The sequence below is a fragment of the Mus caroli genome, unplaced genomic scaffold, assembly GCF_978045245.1.
Source record: "Mus caroli unplaced genomic scaffold, Mus_caroli_1 scaffold_6, whole genome shotgun sequence".
NCBI lineage: Eukaryota > Metazoa > Chordata > Mammalia > Rodentia > Muridae > Mus > Mus caroli.
In genome coordinates, this window is record NW_028227261.1 from 79,630,171 (window position 1) to 79,655,123 (window position 24,953).

Below are 24,953 nucleotides of genomic sequence, written 5' to 3' on the forward strand. Positions count from 1 at the left end.
CTTTTGAGTCCTTTCGTGTAAAATAAAAGCTCTGGACTCCATTATTTCCAAGATGCATTTCAGCTAAAAATATGACAGTTTTCAAGTTTTACTTCATTCGAGGAAGCCACTGTGACTATTTTCACAAATACATAACATGTCATCTTTTTTTTTTCCTTCAGCCTATATAGTAGATTTGCTTGTTGTGAAGACAGCATTATGTTTCATTCTAACATCACATCTGATAGATGCTGTGGCCTCAGTATGGAAACTGTTCAAGGTCAATACAAGCCTTTACAGTGTGTTTGTGTTGTACTTTTGTAGCTTTAGGTCAATGAGGCCCTGATCCTGGAATGTCCTCAGCAGTTGTTAATTGCACATCAAGTTCTTTGCTGCTAATAATATCCTAAAAGGAGTAAGGCCTATTAGCCAGGTGTCACAAGGATATTACTCGTAAAAAAGTTTATTCTGTTCTCATAAACCCTGATAAGATTTTTGAGCATAAAGTAAGAATAAATGGAATAACAAAATCCCTGCTGTCTTTATCATGAGCTCCCATAGAATAGAGAGCTATTGCTAGGGAACTTAAAACATCAATATCTGAAATATCAGAAGTTCTGAAGTAGTTGGACTGATGTACAACCTCCAGAAAAGAACTTTAAAATATGAAAATATTGTTCTCAATGTACATATACAAACACACACACATATGCATGCATACAGGCATGCATGTTCACATACATGTACACACACACCTACACACACACTTGCTTTCTAGGCTGTGAGCAATGCCTAAGCTTTTAGACAAAATCTGAGCAAATACTACAGTGAGATGAACTTAGTCTTCTTAGTATTCTCAGCATCTACATTTTCATCCATAATATAGTAATCTGGTTTGGGTCATATGTATTTTTCAGCACTGGACAATGAACAACTTTCTTGGAGATTATTTTGAAGTAAACCCTTTGTCTCAGAGTTTCTTAGAGACACCATGGCCTTGACAAGGCTTACAAACAAAACAAACAAACAAAAACACATGTAGTTGGGGCTGGCTTTCAACTCAGAGGTTTAGTCCATTATCCTCATGGTGAGAAGAATGGTAGCAAGCAGCAGACATGATGCTGGAGAAGTTACAGAGAGTTCTACATCAGGATCAATAGGCATTAGGAAGATAGAGAGAAACACGGGACCTGGCTTGGGCATTTGAAATCCTGAGGCCCATCTCCAGTGACACACTTCCTCCAGCAAGGCCACAACTCTTAATGCCAATCACTAAGCATTCACATATGAGTCGATAGGGGGGCAGTCTTATTCAAACTATCACACAGTTGATGATTGTTTTCTTACATGAAATAAAAAGCTTCAGATTAGAGTAAGTTTATCTCATGTTTTATGTGAAATCACACTGATGTTGGTATTCAGCCTTAGAGATAAGCAAGGCAACATCATTTTATAGAGTATGTACTCTTGGCTAACTAAAGAAAATTTCCCTAAATATAAATAGCAGACAACTCAAGTAAATAATAGTTTTCTATTGTATTTTAAAACGATGCTCTCCAGACCTCAGATTAAATCTGTCACAATTTAAAAACTGTTTTAAAGGAAACACTCCAAAAGACCCTTGTCTGTTCAGAATCTCAGTGTAGTGAAATAATGTTCAGAGGAAGAAAGATGCTACAGAATTAAGTTAGTTTCATCCTTTGATCTTACGTATAAAGACAGTGTGATGCTCAAATGCAGGTCCCTATGAAGAAGATGTCAGAACAAAAGTAACTTCATATTCTGCATCCTGAGGCTATGTTTCCTTTGTATTCCATTCAGTTGTTATAGGTTCAGCCCTTGTATACGAAATGGCTATTCTTGTCCTAGAAATTTATGTATATATGGTGCATACTGTCAAGCCTTAATAACTGTTTTTAAATGCCGTTTACAAAGAGTTAGCAAACATTTGCTTGGATTTCTTTGTAACTAGCTTCCAACGTAATACTTTGAGACCACAGGTTGGAAGTAGATATGTGATCACATCTTGTGTTGTTTCTTGTGAACTTCTGCTGTTATACTAATACTTTTCCCATTTCCAACTGGCTTTACTTTTGCAGCTTTGAGCAGTAATTCAGTCCCCTACGCCTCCCTGATTGGCTCTGTGTCCTCCCTCTCTAGCCAAACCACCACTCAGTCCATATATGATAATAACTCTCTCCCACGATTCGCTCGAAAAGGTCTAAACATCTTTGTCTCTATTACCTTCTCTGTTAAAGCACTGCAATGATGTCCACATCAGCGCATTTCCATGTCCAGATCCATGCCCAGCCTAACGTCTCCTGTGCTTTTTGCATTTCCATTCTTTTCTCTGGGGAGTGCCTCATCTGGAGAAGCTCACTCTGAATTATTAGATTGCTGTCACCCATCTTTGCCTGCCACAAAATGTAAATTAGTTTAATACTTTCACCTATATAAAATGTTTTAGAAAGGCCTCCAAATTATTGGCCCAAATATATAACTATATCATTGACAAAGAGAATCTACATCTAATCAACTCATTTCTGTTGCATCTCTGCCAAGATATTGGCTCCTAGGAGACCTTCACACCCATGAACACAGAGCCACTAGAGATCACACCACAGAATGATTGTCTTGAAGAAACAAAGTAGTTTTCATTTTGTTTTGTTTTACTTAATTTACTATACCACTAATAATTTAGCATTTAGATAAAGGAACTTAGTGGGTGACTTTTCATAGGTACCCATTAGTAATCCTGTCACGTTGTTGTTCTAATGGTCATCCTTCCAGCCTGTTACCCTCAGAGTGGCAGTGAGAACAGAGCATCACCAGAGCTTCCAGTTGGAGCTCCCCACTTCTAATTTTCTACTTCAGATACTTCCCTGGGGGCATGTTAGTTCACTGTCTCAAGCCAGCTGGAATTTGTGTCTCTTAATATCCGAATCAGCAATTCTCTCTCATGGTACACTTGCAAAATTAATCTCAATGAGACAAGATCAAATCATGTGAACAGAGGGAAAACATCAGAAAAAAACACAAGAATCATCAAAATTAACAGCAGATTATTTTTAACAAACACTGTGAAATTAGTGTGTCTTCAGCTGGCCGACTGAACTAAGATGTACTGGCTCCCGCTCTGCTCTCTTTTCTTTCCTTGCCTTTTCATTTATCATATGCTCATTTTCTTGAATTCATTTCCCATCATGGACAAAGAAGTTTACACCTGTAGTAGCTTGTAGGTTTGCTGGGCGTTGATAAATAAGACATGGGGTAAAATACTACTGTGTTATTAGTATGGCCATTTATTAATGGCTAGGGGAAGGCTGCAGCCCCAGCCTCTACAATCTACTACGAGTGGAAACATTTTTGAAGTTCAGTTTGGTTTGGTGTCAATGTGTTGTTGGTTATCATTGCCAGTGAGCTGTTGTGCATGCCATTTCCTGTGTTCATATTTGCATGTGAATGTTGTCACCTGACATGTTTGTGAAATACTAAAGTGATCGTCATGTGTCATGTTGTATAGTAAGCCCTGCACAAGCTTGCATTTTATTAGTCTTTTATAAAGGTGTATCAAGCTATCCAGTTTATTTTTATTAAACAAATCCATTCAGTTTACTTATTTATTTTATTTTATTTTATTTTATTTTATTTTATTTTATTTACACCATCATTTCCTTTGCAGGTTCAGATGATTCCGGTTACCCTGGTAACCTTCATTTTTCAAGTTAGTTTTCTTTGTTTATACATAAGTCACTTTATGTTCCTATCAGGCTGCTCCTCCTTCCCTTCCAGGCCTTCTTCACTGTCTGTTCCTTGGTTGACTTTACACCATTTAATTCCACACAATTTCCATTTCACACAGTGCAGGAGAAGGAGTCTGAGATGGCATAACAGTAATTACTCAAAGCAGAAGTTGACATCAGGCCCGACTTTCCATTTTCTCTGCTAGCTAACCTATTGATTCATAGCACAGTAACACATTCTTCTACACTAGGAATGCTAGTTTGGGGGATATGCTTGGTGAATTATCTACTTGGTTCCAAAATCCTCCCTTTAGAGCATGTCCTGCTTTGAGTAACCAGACTATCTGCCTGCTTTCTCACATAAAACATTTTTACTACTCACATGTTTTCAGGCCATCTCTAACTACAGCATTCACTGTGTTTTGGAATGGTCGATCTCATTTTTTTTAATTTAAATGTGTTTCCTCTTCATTTTTAATAGGTATGGCTAGCCATCCTCCAATACCTATCTTGGAACTTGCAGATCATATTGAGAGGTTGAAAGCAAATGATAACCTGAAGTTTTCCCAGGAATATGAGGTAATACACTTTCTTTCTGTGTCAGAATTTCCAATGTATGCATGCCTTTGTTTTGATGAGAAAAATTAGCAACAGTACTTTCTATTGAAACACAACTCCAAATTGATACAAATTGTATTAATAAACAATTAAATCAATATAGGCACTGCATTTTATATGTATTGTTTTACATTTTCCAGAGGTAAATTGAGTGATATTTTTCTTTTTCTCTTTCTTTTTCATGAAATGTTCTGACTCAGTAAGCTTCTAAGTGTTCCAAATAAGTACAGATTAATTCACTCAGGGTAAGGCACTCACTGCAAAAGACACCATCAGAAAGAAGTCGAATTTTATTGGAAGAAACGTTGCAGGAGTCAGTTCTCTCCTTCTGCACTGGGTTCTGAGAATCCTGCTGAGCCTTTTTGCTGGCCCAGTACACAGTAGATTTCTGAGTATAATGCTTCCCATGGCCTGAAAACTGCACTTATTGAATCACCATTCACTGTGCATAGAGCTAAGATTACCAGAAATGGACCTGTTTCCAAACTGATTAGTATCATAAAATCTCAGAGTCCTCAAAAACTCTGTGTGAATTTTTGATGTGTGTGTGAGAGAGAAGGAGAGAGGGAGGGAGGCATGGAGGGAGGGAGGGAGGGAGGGAGGGAGGGAGGGAGGGAGGGAGGGAGGGAGGGAGGGAGGGAGGGAGGGAGGCAGGGAGAGAGGGAGGGAGGGAGGGAGGAGACTGTGACTGTGATATTTGTTAAGCAATGTGACTGTCCATAACGAGTGGGCCTCATGGTGAAACCTGTTTTCACATCACTTCTAAATGAGCATCTTTGCAGTTGTGTTTTATGTGTTACAGTGTAATTTCAATCTACCACTACAATCTTCTAATTGTTCTAAGTAATAGAGGGGTGAGAGCTCTCTGAACTTCCCAGATTCCTTCAGGAGAGTTTCTACTGGTTTGCTTACTGGAAGTCTTAAGACACTCCTCTCTCCCATACCTTTTCTTGGTCTTTCTTGCAACAGGTCCAAATGTAATTGTTCAAGGTAGTCTTTATCTATCAGGTTCAACCATCTGTCCTGCACATGCAGTCAGAAATCTCTATGAGATTTACTATTGAGTGTCCAGAGAGTTCACAAATCCCAGACATGCCATTTTCAAGAATGTGGAGCAGGAGGCCCATGGCAATATATCTACATAACCTTCCTAAATTCTTAACTGAATAACTAACTTTCTCACTTTTTCTCTGTCTCCCTTGCCTCTCTGTCTCTTTTTCTCTCTGTGTCTCTCTGTCTTTCTCTGTCTCTCTGTTTCTCTGTCTTTCTGCCTTTCATTTCTATTTCATTCTTCCTTTTTTTTAATGTGCCTCTCCCCCAGAACTAGTGATTGAATCCAGGGCCTCATGCATACTAAAGAATGCTCTAACACTGAGCTATATACTAGACGTTTATTTTTCATTTTGAGACAGCATCTCACTGAATTGCCTTTCTCAGGCTCTTCTCAACCATAGCTTCCTAGTTTCATCCTGAATAAGCAAGCCATTAGAATTGGGTTCACTGTTACTCTCCATCCTTCACAGTTTGTATATTCTAATATCTTTGTGCTATTTGGTCAGACAAAGAGATGTTTTTTTTTTTTTTCTTTGCAAATGGGCTAAGTAATATGTTCTATTTCTTCTTCAAGCATTCTGGGAAACTAAGACTGGAGTGACTCTTGTCTTTTTTTTCTTATTTATTTATTTATTTATTTATTTATTTATTTATTTGATGCATATAAGTGCACTGTAGCTGTCTTCAGACACACCAGAAAAGGGCACCAGATCCCATTACAGATGGTTGTGAGCCACCATGTGGTTTCTGGGAATTGAATTCAGGACCTCTGGAAGAGCAGTCAGTGCTCTTAACTGCTGAGCCATCTCTCCAGCCCCCTTGTCTTAAAGCCCTGTTTCTCACCCTGTCACTGTTCTTTTACTAATGTGGTCCCTCTTGTTAAAAGATTCAGTAGCTTTTAAAACAGCTCCAGTGCCTTCTTATTTGGAGCTTGAGGATGGAAATAGAGTTGTGACCATGAGAAGAAGGAAAATGAAGACTAGTTAAGTGTCGGTTTTCACCAACCAAAATCTTCACCGCACTTGATTGTTAGTGTATTAAGTCTTAATTATTTTTCTGTATATTTTCTTCATGACCCTGCTTTAATTCTTTATTTACAATGATGTGATAGGTCACAGAAATTAAAAATAAAATTTCTCAGCTGATCAAAAAACGATCACTCCACTCTCCATCAGCAAAATATTCAAACAGCTCCGGCAAATTTACTTGTATTCATTGAATGAAATAGCTGGCCCCACTTAAATAAAGAAATTCTCAAGCAATATTATATGCAAAACTAGGCTAATGATCATTTAGATAAGAAGTACTCCTTAAAAGTGGCTATGAACTGCATGCTGGCATTACTGCCATTAGCAACTCCCAGAGTTACCTCAGCCATTGACTTGATAGCCCACACAGAGTCTTTACTGTCCATCAGGAAGATGATCTGTGATTAAAGCTCCCTGGGCAGGAATTGACTGGACTGTGTTTTAACAGCCATGAAGGAGACACTTAAGTGGTGTACTCATCTCTGGTAATGAGATTAAGACCTTTACATAGAAATATCAGAGAAACAGTTTGGGAAGTTTTTTCTTATTAACTATCATGTAGATTTGAATATATTTTAACTGGTTTTCAGTGGGAAAAAAAAAAAGTAAACTCATTACTGCTTAAGCTGACTAACGTTAAATTTGTAACAAACAAAGGTTAAAGATATGAAAGTTCTTTATAGTGGTTCTGAGGTCAGAAGAGGAGGACACAAATCCAGTTGTACTCAGGCCCCATCACTGGAGTCAATGACAGCTGAGAATGTAGCCTAAGAGATTTGTTTAACCTCATCTCTGAAGGTCCTTGTAAATGCTTTAAGGTTTCATGTTCTTCTATGAGGAAAGAAAGTCACGAAAATACAAGTAATCTCAATTTAACTATAGCCTCTACCATGTGCAAAATAAAGTCTACTCTCACAGGTAGTGGGTTAGTCTTAAAAACATATAGAACTCAAAATAAGTGCAACTATGCAAAATGGAATGGCATTGTTTGAAAGTCTAGTCTGTTTTAAATTTAGATGTCTGGTGGCTGGCATAGTAGACCATGTCAATAATCATAACATGTGGAAAGTGTATGTATATCATACATTTAAGTCTAGCCTGGGCTATATATAGTGAGTCTCTGTATTTAAAAGAGAAAATAATTTTTTTCTTGGATTCCATATTAAATACAGTAAAACAATTGGTAAACTATACTCATTTTAAAAATAGCATTTAAACAAATTTTCATAATAGTTTTCTGAAATCTTCATTTTGAAAGTTGACACCCTTTGTTTAGGTACCCATTCATCACCACTTCTTTTTTTTTTAATTAGATATTTTCTTTATTTACATTTCAAATATTATCCCTGTTCCTGGTTTCCCCTCAGAAAACTCCCTCACCTACCTCCTCCCCCTCTCCCTCCTCCTCCCCCTCCCCCTGCTCATCAACCCACCCTCTCATGCTTCCTGGCCCTGGCATTCTCATACACTAGGGCTTAGAGCCTTCACAGGACCAAGGGCCTCTCCTCCCAGTGATGGCCAACCAGGACATCCTCTGCTACATATGTAGCTAGAGCCATGAGTCTCACCATGTGTACTCTTTGGTTGGTGGTTTAGTCTCTGGGAGCTCTGGGGGTACTGGTTAGAACATATTGTTTTTCCTCTTATGGGGATGCAAACCCCTTCAGCTCCTTTCGTCCTTTCTGTAGCTCCTTCATTGGGGACCCTATGTTCAGTCCAATAGATGGCTGTGAGCATCCACTTCTGTATTTGTCAGGCACTGGCAGAGCCTCTTAGGAAACAGCTATATCAGGCTCCTGTGAGCAAGCATTTGTTGGCATCCACAATAGTGTCTGGGTTTGGTGATTGTATATGGGATGGATCCCCAGGTGGGGCAGTCTCTGGATGGTCCTTCCTTCAGTCTATGTTCCACACTTTGTCTTGTAACTCCTTCCATGGGTATTTTGTTCCCCCTTCTATAAAGGATTGAAGTATCCACACTTTGGTCTTCCTTCTTTTTGAGTTTCATGTGATTTGTTAATTGTATCTTGGGTATTCAAAGCTTCTGGGCTAATATCACTTATCAGTGAGTGCATATCATGTGTGTTCTTTTGTAATTGGGTAACCTCACTCAGGATGATATCCTCAAGATCAATCCATTTGCCTAAGAATTTCATAGATTCATTATTTTTTATTAGCTGAGTAGTACTGTAAATCTGTAAATGTACTAGATTTTCTGTATCCATTCTTCTGTTGAGGGACATCTGGGTTCTCTCCAGCTATTATAAATAAGGCTGCTATGAACATAGTCATCACCACTTCTTATGATGAAAAATAGGCTCTTGTATATTTGAGATTCACTTGGCAGACATCATCAGAGTCATCAATATTTATACATATACATATGCAAAAGGATAGTTTAGTCTAGATGCATTCTTAGTGTCTTAGTTACTTTTGTATTGCTGTGAAGAAACACTACAAGCAAGAACACTTATAACAAGAGTTTACTGGGCCTTACAGTTTTGGAAGATGCGTACATGACCATCATGGTGAGCAGTATTACACCAGCAAACAAGCATGGGCCTGGAATAGTGGCTAAAAGGTTATATTAGCTGTGAGCTTAGCATATTGAGACACAGCTAGAAGGCAGATGGAAATTGGAAATGGTATGGGCTTTTAAAACCTCAAAGACTTCACCGAGTGACACAACTCCACTAACGAGGCCACACCTCCTAATTCTTTCCAAACAGTTTCCACAACTCGGAATCAAATATTTGAATGTGTAGTTGTCCTTCTATTAAAATCAACATAATTGGTAACTGTAACTATAGAACTATATAAGGAAAAATTGAAGAGCAATTGGCATGTTAAAGAAAAAGCAGCAAGGGCTTGCAGTCAAAGAATGCTTCAAATTCCCACATCCAAAACTAGGTGCCTACTGTATTTACCTGAACTCTTTGCTGAAGTTGTCTTTGTGCTTCACTAACCTGCCTTCATTCTTTCTCCTTTGCTGCACAAGAGAGAGAATATATTTTTAAAGTATATTTCTGACATGACCAATCCAGCTGTGTATTTCTTAGAATAATAAGAAATGTTCTTAACGAACTAATCTTAAAATGGAACATTGGGCAATACAGAATAGGTAGTGGTATGAGTGGACCTTGGAAGAGTGCTGAGTATTTTGCCAAGGGCAAAATCAAAGGAACGTAGGAAAAATATGACCTCATTATCACATGAGTGACACTCACATCACCTGGGAATATTAAAGAGTCAGCTTTTTAGTTACTGTCCCAAACTACTGAGTCAGAATCTGCTGTTTAACAAGATACTATGATATCTTTGTGAAAAAATTATGTAGAGAAATTGCATTGAGTAGATTTGGGATGGTATAAATTGTTCATATTAGAGAGTTGAGTGAGATAAAATTGGACCAGATTGGAAGGCCAAGAGTTGTCATTAGCTTCTAGTAAATGGCCAATGGTAAGACCCAAGTATTCTGATGGTGGACAGAGTGACGATTTCATACAAACAGATCTGCATTTTGATTTGGATACTTTCTCTAGTTGTAGCCTTGCATAGTGGCATTCCTTAATAAATTCCTCATCTATAAATTGCATGGCTGGGGTAATAGGAATGCATACCTTATGTATAAAACACTGAAAGATTATAAACTGGAAGCTTCTGATGAAAAGAACCAATGAAACCTAGTGGAAATAATTATATTCATTACTTTAAAAGCATTAAGTATATATTAAATGGTTAAAAGTGTATATTAAGATTTTATCATGCCTATTTTGAAGAAATTCATTCTCTTTTTATTAATTATTTTATTTACATCTGAGACATTTTTTCCCTGCCCTCCTTCCACAATTCTTCATCTTGAGAGTGTGCAACACACCCCACCCCTGCCTCTGCATCCTCCTTCCTTGGTGCCTCAAGTCTTTACAGGATTAGGTGCATCCTCTTCCACTAAGGCTAGACAGGTCAGCAATCTTCTGCTGCATAAGTGTTTATGTGGGGGTGGGGATGGGTGGCTCAGACCAAACTATATGCTCTGTGGTTGGTGCCTTAGTCTCTGGTAGCTACCAGGGATCTGGGTTAGTTGAGACTGTTGTTCTTTCTATGGCTTTCTATACCCCATTCTTTTTTAAAAAATATTTTGTTTACATTACACTTAGTAACCCTGTCCCTCGACTTGAGGCACTACCTGTCTACTGGAGCCTCGAGTCTCCCAAGAATTAGGCACATCTTTTCCTACTGAGGCCAGACCAGGCAGTCCACTGATATATATTTGCTGGGGGGTAGGGGGGAGGTAGGGGGAGGCTCAGACCAGCCCATGTATGCTCCTGGTTAGTGGATCAGTCTCTGGGGGCTCCCTGGAGTCTGAGTTAGTTGAAACTGCTAGTCTTCCTATGGGATCACCCTCCCCTTCAGCTTCTTCAATCTTTACCCTGATTCAACAAAAGGGGTTTCCAACTTCAGTCCAGTGGTGGGGTGTCAGTATCTGTGTCTATCTCAGTCAGCTGCAGGTAGAGCCTCTCAGAGGACAGCCATGCTAGGCTCCTGTCTCCAGTCTTTTCTCGATTTTTGTCCCTGTAGTTCTTTTAGACAGGAACAGTTCTGGATCAGAAATTTTAACTGGGTTAGTAACCCCATCCCGCCAAATGAGACCCTCTGTATCTATTGGAGGTGGACTCTTTTGGCTAAGGGTACCCACATTGAGTCCTGAGAGTCTCTCACCACCCAGGTCTCTGGTTTATTGCAGAGGGTTCCCCCCACCTCCCACACCTTTCATTCTGCTGGCCCTCTGGTTTTCTCTGCTGACCCCGCCCCCAATACCTGATTTTTTTATACTTCCCTACCCCTCTGCCAACCAGGTGCCTACCTCCTTATGCCTCTCATGATTATTTTCTCCTCCCTTGTAAGTGGGATTGAAGGCTTCAACAAAATACAACATCCCTTCATGTTAAAAGTCTTGTAGGGATCAGGAATATAGTACTCAAAGTTCTAGCTAGAGCAATAAGACAAAAGATCAAGGGGATACAAACTGGAAAGGAAGATGTCAAAGTATCACTATTTGTATTTTGTTGAAGCCTTTTTCAGCATCTAATAAGATGATCATGTGATTTTTTTTCCTTGAGATTGTTTATATAGTGTATTACCTTGATGGATTTTCATATATTGAGCCATCCCGGCATTCCTAGGATGAAGCCTATTTGATTGTGTTGAATGATAGCTTTGATGTGTTCTTGGATTTTGAGTATTTTTGAAATTTATAAGTGAAATTGCTCCAAGTTCTCTTTCTTTGTTGGGTCTTTCTGTGGTTTAGATATCATAGTAACTGCAGCTTCATAGAATAAATTAGACAGTGTTCCTTCTGTTTTTATTTTGTGGGATAATTTGAAGAGTATTGGTATTAGCTCTTCTTTGAAGGTCTGGTAGAATTCCTCGCTAAAGCCATCTGGACATGGGCTTTTTTGGGTTGTCAGGTTTTTAGTTACAATCTCTATTTCCTTAGGAGTTATGGGACTGTTTAGATAGTTTACCTGATCATGATATAACTTTGGTATGTGGTATCTGTCTAGAAAATCATCCATTTCACCTAGATTTTCCAGTTTTGTTGAGTATAGGCTTTTTAGTAGGTTCTGATGATTTTTTTTTTATTTCCTCAGTTTCTGTTGTTATGTCTCCCTTTCCATTTCGGATTTTGTTCCTTTGTGCCTTTTAGTTAGTTTGGCTAAGGGTTTATCAATCTTTTTTTTATTTTTTCAAAGAACTAGCTCTTGGTTTTGTTGATTCTTTGTATTATTCTCTTTGTTTCTAACTGGTTGATTTTTACCCCTGAGTTTGACTATTTCTTGCTCTTTATTCTTTTTGTGTATGTCTGCTGTATGAGTGTGTTTCTGTACAAATGTGCTAATAAGTTGCTTTTATGGGAATTCTTTTTGTTTGTTTGGTTGGTTTTTTTTTTTGTTTTTTGATTTTTGGTTTTTTTGGTTTTTTTTTTTTTTTTTTTTTTTTTTTTTTTTTTTTTTTTTTTGAGACAGGGTTTCTCTGTATAACTCTGGCTGTCCTGGAACTCACTTTGTAGACCAGGCTGGCCTCGAACTCAGAAATCTGCCTGCCTCTGCCTCCCGAGTGCTGGGATTAAAGGCGTGTGCCACCACACCCGGCCTTTATTTTCTTTATGAAGATACTTGGTGCTATGAATTTTTCTTTTAACAGTACTTTCATTGTGTCCCATAATTTTGGCTATGTATTGTCTTCATTTTCATTGAATTCTATAAAGTCTTTGATTTATTTATTTTCTCCCTGACAAAGTTATCAATGATCAGAGATTTGTTCAATTTCCATGGGTATGTGGGCTTTCTGTTGGTTTTATTTTTATTGAAGTCCAGCCTTAGTTTGTGGTGATCTGATAGAATACACAGAATTTTTTCAATGTTCTTATATCTGTTGAGTCTTGTTTTGTGCCCAATTATATGGTCAATTTTAGAGAAGGTTCCATGAGGTGCTGAGAAGATATTTTTTCTTGTTTTGGGATGAAATGTTCTGTTAAATCCATTTGGTTCATAACTTTTGTTAATTTTACCACATCTCTGCTTAGTTCCTCTTTCAATGAAATGTCATTGGTCAGAATGGGGTGTTGAAGTCTCCCACTATTGATGTGTAAGATTCAATATGTGTTTTGAGCTTTAGTAAATTTCCTTTTATGTATGTGGATGCCCTTGCATATGGGACATAGATGTTTCGAATTCAGACTTCCTCTTGGTGGGTTTTCCTTTTGATTAATGTGAAATGTTTGATAACTTTTGGTTGAATGTCTATTTTATTGGATTTTAGAATGACAACACCTCCTTGTTTCTTTGAGGCAGGTAGAACTCTGTGCCCTTGGGTAGAGCAGACCTCCTGGGAGGCAGTCAGTGCTATCTCTGGTTAGCAGGGGCCTCCTGAAGCTCGGGTTAGAGGAGGCCTCCTGTGTTCCTGTGCAGTGTGCATTCCTAGGAGATATGTAGGCTCTGGGCTCCAGGGGCAGCATCTGCCCCAGTTGTACAAGGACTTGTGACCTGGAAGGACTGTGCCCCTGAATAATGCAGACCTCCTTCCTGTGTTGGTGGTTACTGCAGACCTCCTGGGAGGCAGGAAGGCTATAGAGGGTGGGAGCTTATCAAGCTGCCAATCTGGCCCTGGTAGAGAAGCAGACCAAAAGGTGGAATTTGGCAGGGTGGGTAGGTCCCTAGTCATCTGGGCTCTGTGCATTTGGGAATTGGGGCAGGAGGGATTCTTACCTGTGTCCCTGGTTACTAAGAACCTTCTGCGAGGCAGGCAGGGGATAGGGTGTGGGTCACCATTTTTTATGAAAGCAGTTAAGCCTAGTGAGCCTTTCAGTATGTGCTGAATCTTAGTGTGATGTTGCTAGTTATGCCATAGTCCCTGTCCTTCTGCAAGTTGCCATTCCCCATGTCATATATAAAACATATATGACATGATTTTTTTTTTTTTTTTTTTTTTTTTTTGGTTTTTCAAGACAGGGTTTCTCTGTGTAGCCACGGCTGTCCTGGAACTCACTCTGTAGACCAGGCTGGCCTCGAACTCAAAGATCCGCCTGCCTCTGCCTCCCTAGTGCTGGGATTAAAGGTGTGTGCCACCAGGCCTGGTGTGAAATTTTATTTTATAGTGTAATCAACCTGATGTTTAAAAATCTTCTCAGGTTTTGATGAGAAGTCAGGGCATATATTCAAAATAATTTCTTAATAAATTTAATCCATGATATATAAAATACACAAAAATATAGGCAACCTGTTGTTAAGATAAACAAGTGGAAGACTGTATAAAGCAACACCAATTTAGGAGTAGATAAGTTTGAACTCAAAATTGGTTTTTGCCTTCTGTACATTGCTATAAGTACTTTCTTAACTGGGAGGAGTAACTTTTACTTTAACTGTGTCCCTTTTTTTCGTGCAAAATATGTTCAGTAGGTTGTTCATATAGACAGATTTCCTCCATCCCATGAGACAAGACCCCAAACATGCAAGTACTCCAGGAATTCTGATCAAGGTGCTCTAGGAAGATAAAAATAAAATATGACTTTCAATTTGGTTCTCAATTTTCTGTTTCTCTAATATTATGAGGCTCTCTCTGGACCTGCCAGTAGTATAAATAAGGCTGTTAATAAGGTTTAAAGCTTAGGTCTTTAGCTGGGACAGTCTCCCAGCTACCATTTAAGCTTAACATGATTATTCTAGCCTATGAACCAACACTCTAGATACCTTGATCTGGTCCAGTTTGTGTCTATTCCTCTCTGTGCTAGCTCTCAATTTCCCTGCTTCTGCTTTCTTGTCCCTTCATCACTCCTCTGCCTGGAAGTTCCGCCCCCTACTTCCTGCCCTAGCTATTCCATCATATCTTTATTACAATCAACCAGCAGCAAGACAACCACTGATATATCTCTAGATTGCCTTAAGGCAGATGAGGAAGGACACATATTTACAGACTAGAAAACCCACTGATGGGCTTTAGAATTGACAGTAACAAAATTCTTCCATTTAGCTCCCTGCTAGTACAGAATCAACAAATGAAAATACAGGGACACACCTTCATACAAAGTAAAAACTGGTCACCCTAATACTCCAACTCACAAATTCTAACTCAAGCATATTCTAGTTTTTATATGCTCTGTGGTCTAAATTGAGGTATCAACCTGCCTTAAACACAGTTAACAGCAAAATCCCTTCAAACTTTCTGAGTTTGTTTATAAATACTTCTGAGAATTTGAGAATTTTGTTTTTAATTATATATATGAGCAAGCTGTCTTCATGCACACCAAACGAGGGAATCCGATCCCATTACGGATGGTTGTGAGCCACTATGTGGTTGCTGGAAATGAAACTCAAGACCTCTGGAAGGGCAGTTGGTGCTCCTAACCACTGATCCATCTCTCCAGCTCATTATTTCTGAATTTCATTCATGCATCCAATGTGTTTTGCTGAAACCCACCTCTTAAATCCCCCCTTAACAACTCTTACATACTCAAGCCACTATATCTATCCCTCTTCAATTTGCGTGTGTATTTTTTAATAATTCACTGAGACTAATTAGTGCTTTCAGTAAGAACGTGGTTGTAGTCATTCACTGAAGCAGGAGCAACCTACCAGAACCTGTATACCAGAAGACAACTTGAGTCTCCCCCACCTCAAGCAGCCATCACCATTTCAGCTGTAGGTGGAGATTCACTTACTTCTCTGTTTGCTGGAATTTTGACTAGCTCATTTTGTGCAGGTCTTATGCATATTGTTTGTTTGTATCTGAAACAGCCCTGACATGTTCATAAAACATCGTATCTCAATAGTCTTCCACAATAGATATTCCCATTTGTCTAATGATAGCATAAATTTTATGGGGGTAACCAACCAATTTCTGATTGAATTTAAATCCCCTTTAAGATGGTCTCCATACTGCTCTAGTGTTCACATAAGACAGTTGTCAAAAATCTACTTTCAGATTTGTTAGTGCTAACTCTATATTTGTAGTATTACCTTAAAATATTATATGAAAACTACCTTCCACAATCCTTTTATTGTAATTAGAAAGTAACAAAAAAATCAAAAAACAAAACAAAACAAAAAAAACTGGTTTCCATCAGGAAGGCCTTACTACAGTGCAACCCTTTTTTTTTTTTGACATAAAGTCCAACCTCTCATTTTGTTACTATCTCAAGAGATGAATATCTGTGATCATACTACATAAAATTTTCCTGGAATTTATTGTCTCTGTGTGCTAAGAAGTTCTTCTGGTTCTTAAGGCAGTGATCTTTCACCCCCCCCCCCACCCCATTGTGTCAATAATGATGAGACTCTTAGAAAACTTTACAGATATCAAGCTTGCTCTTATAATTTTAATCACATCATGTACATTATCCATTATTAAATAAACTCTCCATAATGTACTGAAAGAGATAAAAAGAATAACATTATTGTTTCCTTGATAAGTACTTAAATACATAAACATATTTCTGAAATATGCAGTGGCATTAAACATTGCTTAGAGCAAAAATTTAAATGTATAGAGACCACACAAACCATGAGATGAGAAAGTAAACTTGCCCAGTGTCATATACCTACTGTGTGGTAGAATGAAAAGCAAGTTGTATCTGCAATCCAACATGAATTATCTCGAATAACAAACTAAATCTTTTTTTGTTTCTTGTTATGTCCTGATTATAGAGTCTAGGAAACATAACCTCCTAGTAGATAAAACTATTTCTGCTGAAAGCCTGTGCAAATTCTATACTTACCACTTCACCTTTTTAAATGATCTATCAGCATAGTTAGTGGTTTTCCTATGACATGTTGGTGATACATTTTTTTTCTCTGGAGATAGAGAATCCCCAACGGTAAATGTTATATTTCCCCAGAGAAGAGACAAGTATTGTATACCATCAAAGCAGCAATACATTTTTCCCTAGAACAAAGTTCTTAGTACATTTGGCCATGCAGCAATACATTCACAGACACAAATCTATCTTCAACAAACCTTTGGTTTTTGTCCGTATATTCATACCTGTGTGTGTGTGTGTGTGTGTGTGTGTGTATCTGTATGTGTATGTGTGACACTTACATCATCTATTTATTGAACCAGCAGCAAAAATAGTGCAACAGAATGGTCAACTGCAAAGGCCTTGGAGTCAGATGACCAGAAGTTAGACCTTGGTTTAGGTAACATGAAAATAAGCTTGTGCATAAACATACCTCGGGTTTGCTGATAGAAAGGCTCAGTCCTGTTAGAAGCTATTACTTTTTTCATTACATGTAAGTAGCTTCAATGTTAAGATCCCATAGTTATATAAACTACTGACAAAAAAGCATTAATAATGTAATTATAAACTTGTCACCAGTTTTAAGATGCCAGTCAATCAGAAAGTTTGGGAAAAAAAATCTGTGGAAGAAAATGTTACACTGTTGGAAGAAACCAGTGAGAAACTCTGATCTCTTCCTATCGCTGGCCAAACCCCTAGGGCTTTGCTGAATCCAGTAAAGCATGATATAATAAGGTAGGAAAGAGAAAACACCATAGCTTAAGCCAGCACCATTAACCATCGCTGTTTGCTTTCTTACATTCCAGTGTCATGCTGTGTTCAAACTTCCCTGGTCAGGTGTCAAGGCATCTCAGCATGTTGTTGGCTACATGGTGACAAGCTCCCTATTGGGCATATAACAGATGATTAGCCAAAGTGTGTGTCTGGATCAATTTTGAACTAAACTTACAGTTCTCAAAAAAAAAAAAAGGAGAGAGAAAGAAATAAACCCCTTTCTTGTGGTCAAAATTGCTATTACCAACAACAGGTGCACACAGAACAAAGACGGTCTTGTGTGAAAAGAGCTGCTTTCCCAATCGACATCTCCACCTGATCCATCAGCAGCACAGCCTTATTTTCAGACCCTTTTCTCTCAGAAAATACACTGTTATTATCTTTAGACCGCACAGGAGTGAATGCATTTTAATGCAGACCCTTTAGATTTAACTCAAAAGTGCCTACTGATTAAACTCCCAGTGTGGCCTTTACCGGGAGGATGGACCTGACAGTTGGCAATCTGAGAAGATGCTTTCTTTGTCCATAGTTAAGAAACAACTTCATCAACCAAGATGTAAAAGGAACAGAGAATCTCCTCCCAGCTGGCTGTCATTCTGCATCTTGTAAATAAATGTAGCAGGACACAAAGACACAGCAGGTCACCTTAAAAGCACTATCCAAAATCTGAGGGTTGATCTGTGCTGAGTCTTTCATTCTTGCTGAACCCATGCAGATACTAAGAACTCCAAATGCAGTCAGTTTACCAAGCTTCAGAGCTTTCTTCTATTTAGACTTTTCAAGTTGTTATTACTAAACCTATATATGCATATAATTATATATATATATATATAGTTGGTATTTTACAGCCACAATGTGAGTGAACATTGGGAGAATCAATAGAGCAGGTGTTTCTATAGCTTATGTTATTTAACAAACATTTACTACAGAACAACAAAGGTTAAGATAAGAGTTTTGTCCTGGATGGGTCCATAGTCTCCCAAGAAAACATGAAAATTGATAACTGTAAAGAAATTCTGGGATGTAGGCAAGCAAAGAAATGATTTCCTGGGAGCCTGTGCCTGAGAGAATCAAAGATGTTGACTTCAATTGTAAGACTCCAGAACAAGAGACATGCATACAAGCCACGGTGATAGCACAAAGCATGACTTTCTCGGAGACTTTCAGCTATGACATGGTTGTAACTGCCATGGCACAGTCATGTTGCTGAGAGGAGCAGAAGCTGGGAAACACCCAGCGTGGCCACCATACCAAGGTAGGCACTGAGTAGCCCCCAAAGTATTTTCATATCAAGGAAACTACTTCTCATTTCTGATCATAAAACAAGCTTTGAAAATACCTCAGGATCCAATCAATGCATCTGTGTTTCTATCTTCCCAGAGAACAGCTTTGTAGGAGAATTTTAGAAATACTGCAATGAGAAGTTGTAGTGGAGATGCTGAGAATTTGTTAGCCAAATCGCAAGAATACTATTGCCTATCTCTTCTCAAATTTAAAAGTGGTAGTGGAAGGTTTCTTTATCGTTGTTTTGCTTTGTTTAGCTGAGTCTAAACTGTAGTTGAGCACAATATCATGTTTGGGGAGTATATAGAAAATGAGTGAGCCATGGCACATTGCAAGAATTTACAGATTTGGTTTTGTCTTATTTGATAATCACCACAAAGGCAGCAGTTGAAGTATTTGACCTTAAGTAAAAAGTTCATATATGCAAAATCCTAAAACTTATTATTTCTCATTTGGTTGGTGTTAAAGCTGGCATTCATCAGAGCTGCTTCAAGCCAGAGCTTATGTAGAGCATCAATACTTAATCCATCCCCAGTTCCCTAACCCTTTATCTTTCTAATCTTGCCTATTTAAGAGTAATTTTCAAATCATCTTTTCCATTTTAAACTATATAAGATTATTATTATTATTATCTGGCATTTCTGAAATGCTCTTCAAGGTAGATAGTAGTCATAGGCTTATCAGTCTTAGCCATGTCACTGTTTACTAAGTCAAGTTAGAATATCAATCACAAACCATATAGTCTGTTGTCTGTTGTCTGGATTATGCTGGAGCCATAACAAATCATTGTCTCTGCTGGTTCATTTAAGAAAACTTCATTCTGCCTATTTCTTTATGATGATTTTACTTTTCTGGGGTGGTCTCATATGTAGAGGTTAAATTCTTTTGAACAAGAGGTTCTCTCTTTCTCTCCTTTCTTTGTTTCTTTGTTTCTTTGTTTCTCTCTCTCTCTCTCTCTCTCTCTCTCTCTCTTTCTTTCTTTCTTTCTTTCTCTCAGGCTTTTATTACTACTCTAATGTGTTCAAGGCCAGCCTAAGCAGAACCTCAGAACCTCCCCTAAAAAATAAATTAAATAATAAACGAAACCAGCAAAACCCATTACACTCATTCCAACTCAACAACTTTTTAGTAGCCATAGGTAATAATTGTGACTGTCCATGAATCCAGTCCACTAGGAAAGCAGAAAAAGAAAGAAGATTGCTTAAGAGACTAGAAAGTGTAGAGACAGATTTTTGATTCTCAGATGGGGTGGTTAGCACTTACTTGGTTCTCATCTTGACATTTCAGTGTTTGACTAAATCAGCTGGCCTGTGAATCCTAAAGATAAAAACATTTACCTCTCAACTTACTTTTTCTCCACAAATGAACACTCATAACCAGGTACCATAAGATCTAGAATCAAAGAACATACAGTTTGCTATAAAACATGAAGTCATATAACAACACTTAAATAATATTATGTGACTCATCCTCTTAAGGTTTTAAAAACATTTGTGTATGCAAAAATCCTCATTTATGTTTCTGTTCATACAAGAACCTCCCAGTGATTTGAAAAGATTAGATTTAACTCCAGTGACACAAATTCTGGCAGACTGTATTTGTCTTTGCACATCTGTTTCTTAAGGTTTTCTGGTAGTAGATATTTTGCTGAGACTCCAGCTTTTAGTTCCATGTGTGTCAAGTGGCACATAGGAGCTGGAGAAAGGACAAACGCCTCAGGAGGAGGTGGTTTGGGTAGGCAGCCTTTTGGTCTACCTTCCTGCGTCCCATATTTAGTTTACATGATTAGTACAAAATAAGATTTAAAGTGGATGTTGCAGAGATCAGCCTGCCCTTTTGGTTTCCCATTGTGGAGTGCCCCTCCCTCTTAGGCTCTGTCTGCTCAGGGCTGTCTCTACCCAGAGAGCAGAACTGCTGCAGTGGCTGAGGAAGTGTAATTAGTATAGTTAATGAGCGGTGACATGCTGCCTCCCTTTGAATTCAGAGAAGCTAGGGTGCTGTCTCTGGGAAGGTGGGAATTTACCCCCCCTTCTCCAAGTAATTAATTGATGTCCTTGTCATCAGGAGAATAAAATTTTCAGACTAATTGTTGGTAATGGTGGATGTTATTGTGCAAGTGGGGCATTGATTTCCTTGTTTCTTTCTTTTCTCTTCTTGCAGTATTGATCCTTGTCACAGCTCAGAAATTCTGCAATAACCTTATAAATAAATAAATGAATGCATAAATAAGTAAATAAATAAATAAACAAACCCTGCACTTCTAGGGGCTTTATTGCAGGGGCACATAGAATCCAAAGTGGAGTTGTGGTTGAGGATTCTGGGATCTTTTAGTCTAGTCTGTCCCTGTCATTTTGCTAGCTGGATGCCTTTACAGATCCTTTTAGTGATGATGCTGAGGTAACTTTTATATTTTCTATCATGTGACAGATGATGTTTTCTGAGTAGACACTCTAGATAAAGGGAAATATTTCTGAGGAAAATACAGAGTGTATTATAGTAGGTCTTAAAATTGTGCTAACTTATCTTACCTTTTTTTATGGGAATCCAGATTGGAAACTGAATGAGTAATTTGGTGTTTCATCAAAAAATTCTGATTTAACATGTGATTTTTTTAAAATTCTAAAATATTTATTAAATACATTTTATATGTATTAGTATGTGCACCTCGAGAGTGCAAGTGTCGGCAGAGGTCAGAAGAAGTTACTAAATACTGCACAGTAGGTGCTTATGAGTCACACTGTAGGTGCTAGAACTAAAACTAGATCCTCTACAAGAACAAGTACTCTTAACAACTGAGGCTGCTCACTAGCCCCAAAGTAGGGAATTTTTATTAGTACAAAGAACATAGGCCGGGCGTGGTGGTTCGATCTTGCTCGATCCAAAACTTCACCATTAGCTTTCACAGGCCAGCAACTTCAGTCTCATTCTCCCTCAAGTTTTATTATTAAAACATTTGGATGAAAAGAACACTGTGTTTCCCTAAGACTTCATCTGTCCTTGGTATCAGTTGCTCTTGAAAGAGTTACAGCCTTTCTGGCTTTGATCCGTAATAATTGCCACAGCAACTATCTTTAGTGCCACAGAGCAAGGATTCAAATTGTTGTTAGTCATAGACCAACTCTGGGGAATACAGCTGTTCTTTTTTTTTTTTTTTCACATATCACACACAACAAAAAAGACCAATTTGAAAATTATTATGTATTTTGTAAACAATCGTAAGAGTATTACTGCCTGCTTTATTAGAGGCCTTTGTGCTTTGTAAGCTAAACACTCAGCTGATCTCCGGTAGTTACCATTAACTGGCTTCTTCAGATGTGCCAGGAACTTTGTAAGACTCTGGAGTCGAAGATAAATAATGCACACAATCCCACCCCTGAAATCAGTGTCTAATGGCATCTTCATGATTTTGTTTTTCTTTTCATTTTTTTCACTCATACTTTAGCACTACTACAATAACTAGATTTTGCTAGGTTTCCAATACAATGTAGCCCTGAGTTTTACTTTGATGTAATTAGACTTGGACTTTGTTTATTATATTTCTTATATTCACTGGTGTGGGGTGATGGTTTGTTTTTTCCCCGAAATTCAGGAAGCTCAGAGGTTCAGTGCAGTTAGAGTGGGAACAAAAGTCTCACAGCTGTAATTCAATGTCTGTATTTGCTAATTCCACAGACAGAAAAATACGTTCTTCAGACGTGTATGCTTTTGGAGCCGTCTCAGAGAAATTCATTTTCTCCCCTCATGTTCTGTTACTTGAGTGTATGTAAAATGAGATTAGGGGTGAGCATTTGTTCTTTATTGTGTTTCGCTGGCAGAATTGCTGCTGTTCTGTAGGCTGCGGGAGCATTTAAGAACCATAGCATTGTATGCTACAATTTCAACCAAATTTCCCCAGCTAGATGAAATAGAGGACTGCAGAGAGAAATGTAGAAACTTCCAGTATCATACAGATTCTTTTATGTTCTATCCACTCTCAAAATCACTGAGTAAGGTGCTCTGCTTGTTTTTAATATCTATCTTGGAATAGGGGAATCTTTCAGAGCATACCATCTTTATTCGTTTCTTTACCCACATCACTATTTATAAGAAAGGTTAGCTCCCTTGAATTTTGTTTGGTATCCTGCTGTATTTTCAACATGCATCTTCAACTTAGACTGAACCATATTCAGTACAATAAAATGAGACTATACTTCTCTAAATATGTTTAAAAGCATATGTTTGAAGTAAAGTGAGATTTTTTTTCAGAATAAAATTGCCATTTGCTTTTAGTTATTCACATGATAACTGGAATTTTTGTTTTGTAACAGGAATTCATTTTGCAATGACATTAAAATGATTAAACAGACATATATACATTTTCTAGGAAGTTTATGACTGTTCGGATATGTCCACCTTTAGATCAGAAAAGAAGTATTTTTAATCATTTAGCTTTTCTTAGCCTTGTTCCCTTTGTACAAATTTTAGAGACAAGTTTAGCCATTGAATGACTTTCAGTGGTATTCATAATTGATGTTGAAAAATTGATAGCTGACAGAATGGATGGGAAGATATTCTGAAGCCTCTTCTAGTCCCTCACTGTCAGGCTCACAATATTTAAATATATTTTATAATTTTTAATGAATGAAAATCATATACATTTATAGGTATTTTATGTTTAGCTTCCCTGAGGTAGCTATTTCTTACATGGCAGAGATATATGATAGATATAGATAGGCATAGAAATATGATATATTTCTATGTAGGACTTTACCATGAAAGTGAAGGAATAAAGACTTACCAAGTGAAAAGATAAATTTTGTAGTGACACATGACACTCAGGAGCTAAGCTTGGAGAATACTCATCATTTTGAAATCAACAAGAACTACAGTGTGACACAGGGAGAAAGAGAGAGAAAGAGAAAGAGAGAGAGACAGAGACAGACAGAGACAGAGAAAGAGAGAGAGAGAGAGAATAAGTTACAATAAATTTAAATCAATTTAATGAAAGAAAAGCTAGACTAAATTTACATGATTGCCATTGGGGTGTAGTGTAATGTTACATACATAAGTAATTGCTTGAGAATCTTTTCAACCAAAGAGTTGGACTGAGAATGTAGGGTTTGTGCAAACCCTTCAAGAAATGACAAATTTACCAAAACAGAAATGATTAGAAAATTCTGTCCAGGCAAGGAGTGTTCCAGTGTCAAGTCAGAACTGAGAACCCCCAATGGCGACAGTGAAAAGCAAGCCTGGGTTGACAGGCAGGCTTATTCATCACACCTGATTCTAACTCTCACACTTACTAGTGAGTGGGATGCACCATGAAGGGCACAGCATGGCAATCCCTGACTTCAAAGGATTTTAACTGAGTACAAGCAGTGTGATCTAATCAAACAGGGATGATTGAAAATGCATCCCCTTGAAGAACTTGGCAAAGCATCTCAGAGATACCCGGCTCAATGATCACATTCTTTTATCTGTGTTTAAATTTTGAGTGCTGTTTTTGTATCATCTTTGCACGCATAAGTGTAACAGTTGTGGGGACTTTGTACATTTCTTTGTTTGACTAATGGACACTGCACTCCCTTGGTGGAAAACTGTTTCACGGAAAACGTACACATTGAGCATGTAGAGATCTCTCCCACAGCAGTGTACAGAACACCTATATATGTGGACCATGATGCAGGATGACAACTACCATAATTTTTCTGTATTCAGATTCATTAAAGTGGTTATATGAAGCAACCCCGTTCTTTGTTAATGACAGATTTATTGAACGCAAGCTTTCAGAAGGCTTGTACCAGAAATCCTATTAAAGTGCTATCCATTAAACCATTAAACTGGTCATTAAAGCTGTTAGTGCAGACTGTTACTCGTGAGTTATTGGTCTCAGCATTCTCAGCGGTTTCTGCCAATACCATTCCATCCTATGCTCTATTATGTCTGTTCTACCAGCTTCTGTCCTTTGCTCAGAATTTCTGGTGTGTATGAGAGGCAAAGAACAGGAGGGATGCTTTGTTGTGTGGGTAGAAATGAGAGAATAAGACCATGTGTCTTTTTCTTCCTAATTACACAGAGTAAAGATTGTGCTTAAAATCTCATGCTAATTTTCATTTGATTTAACTTAAAAAAAAAATAAACTTTACTGAAAATCTCCCCACGTGGAAAGCTGTACTTTTGTTTTTCATTACCATAGAATTT

The 24,953-nt window shown here is 38.0% G+C and overlaps 1 protein-coding gene across 25 annotated transcripts in view; it reads left to right on the forward strand.

Moving 5' to 3' along the window:
• The window catches only part of Ptprd (protein tyrosine phosphatase receptor type D), a 2,287,128-nt gene that overhangs the window by 2,180,224 nt on the left and 81,951 nt on the right, over positions 1-24,953 (forward strand). For 15 of the 25 annotated variants that reach the window (XM_085839214.1, XM_085839210.1, XM_085839213.1 and 12 more), the window contains 2 exons: positions 3,662-3,703; positions 4,204-4,301. In XM_085839214.1, the coding sequence (XP_085695340.1) occupies positions 3,662-3,703; positions 4,204-4,301 (140 nt within the window). The remainder of the gene's footprint in view (positions 1-3,661; positions 3,704-4,203; positions 4,302-24,953) is intronic. The other 10 variants (XM_085839224.1, XM_085839226.1, XM_085839221.1 and 7 more) reach the window with 1 other exon arrangement.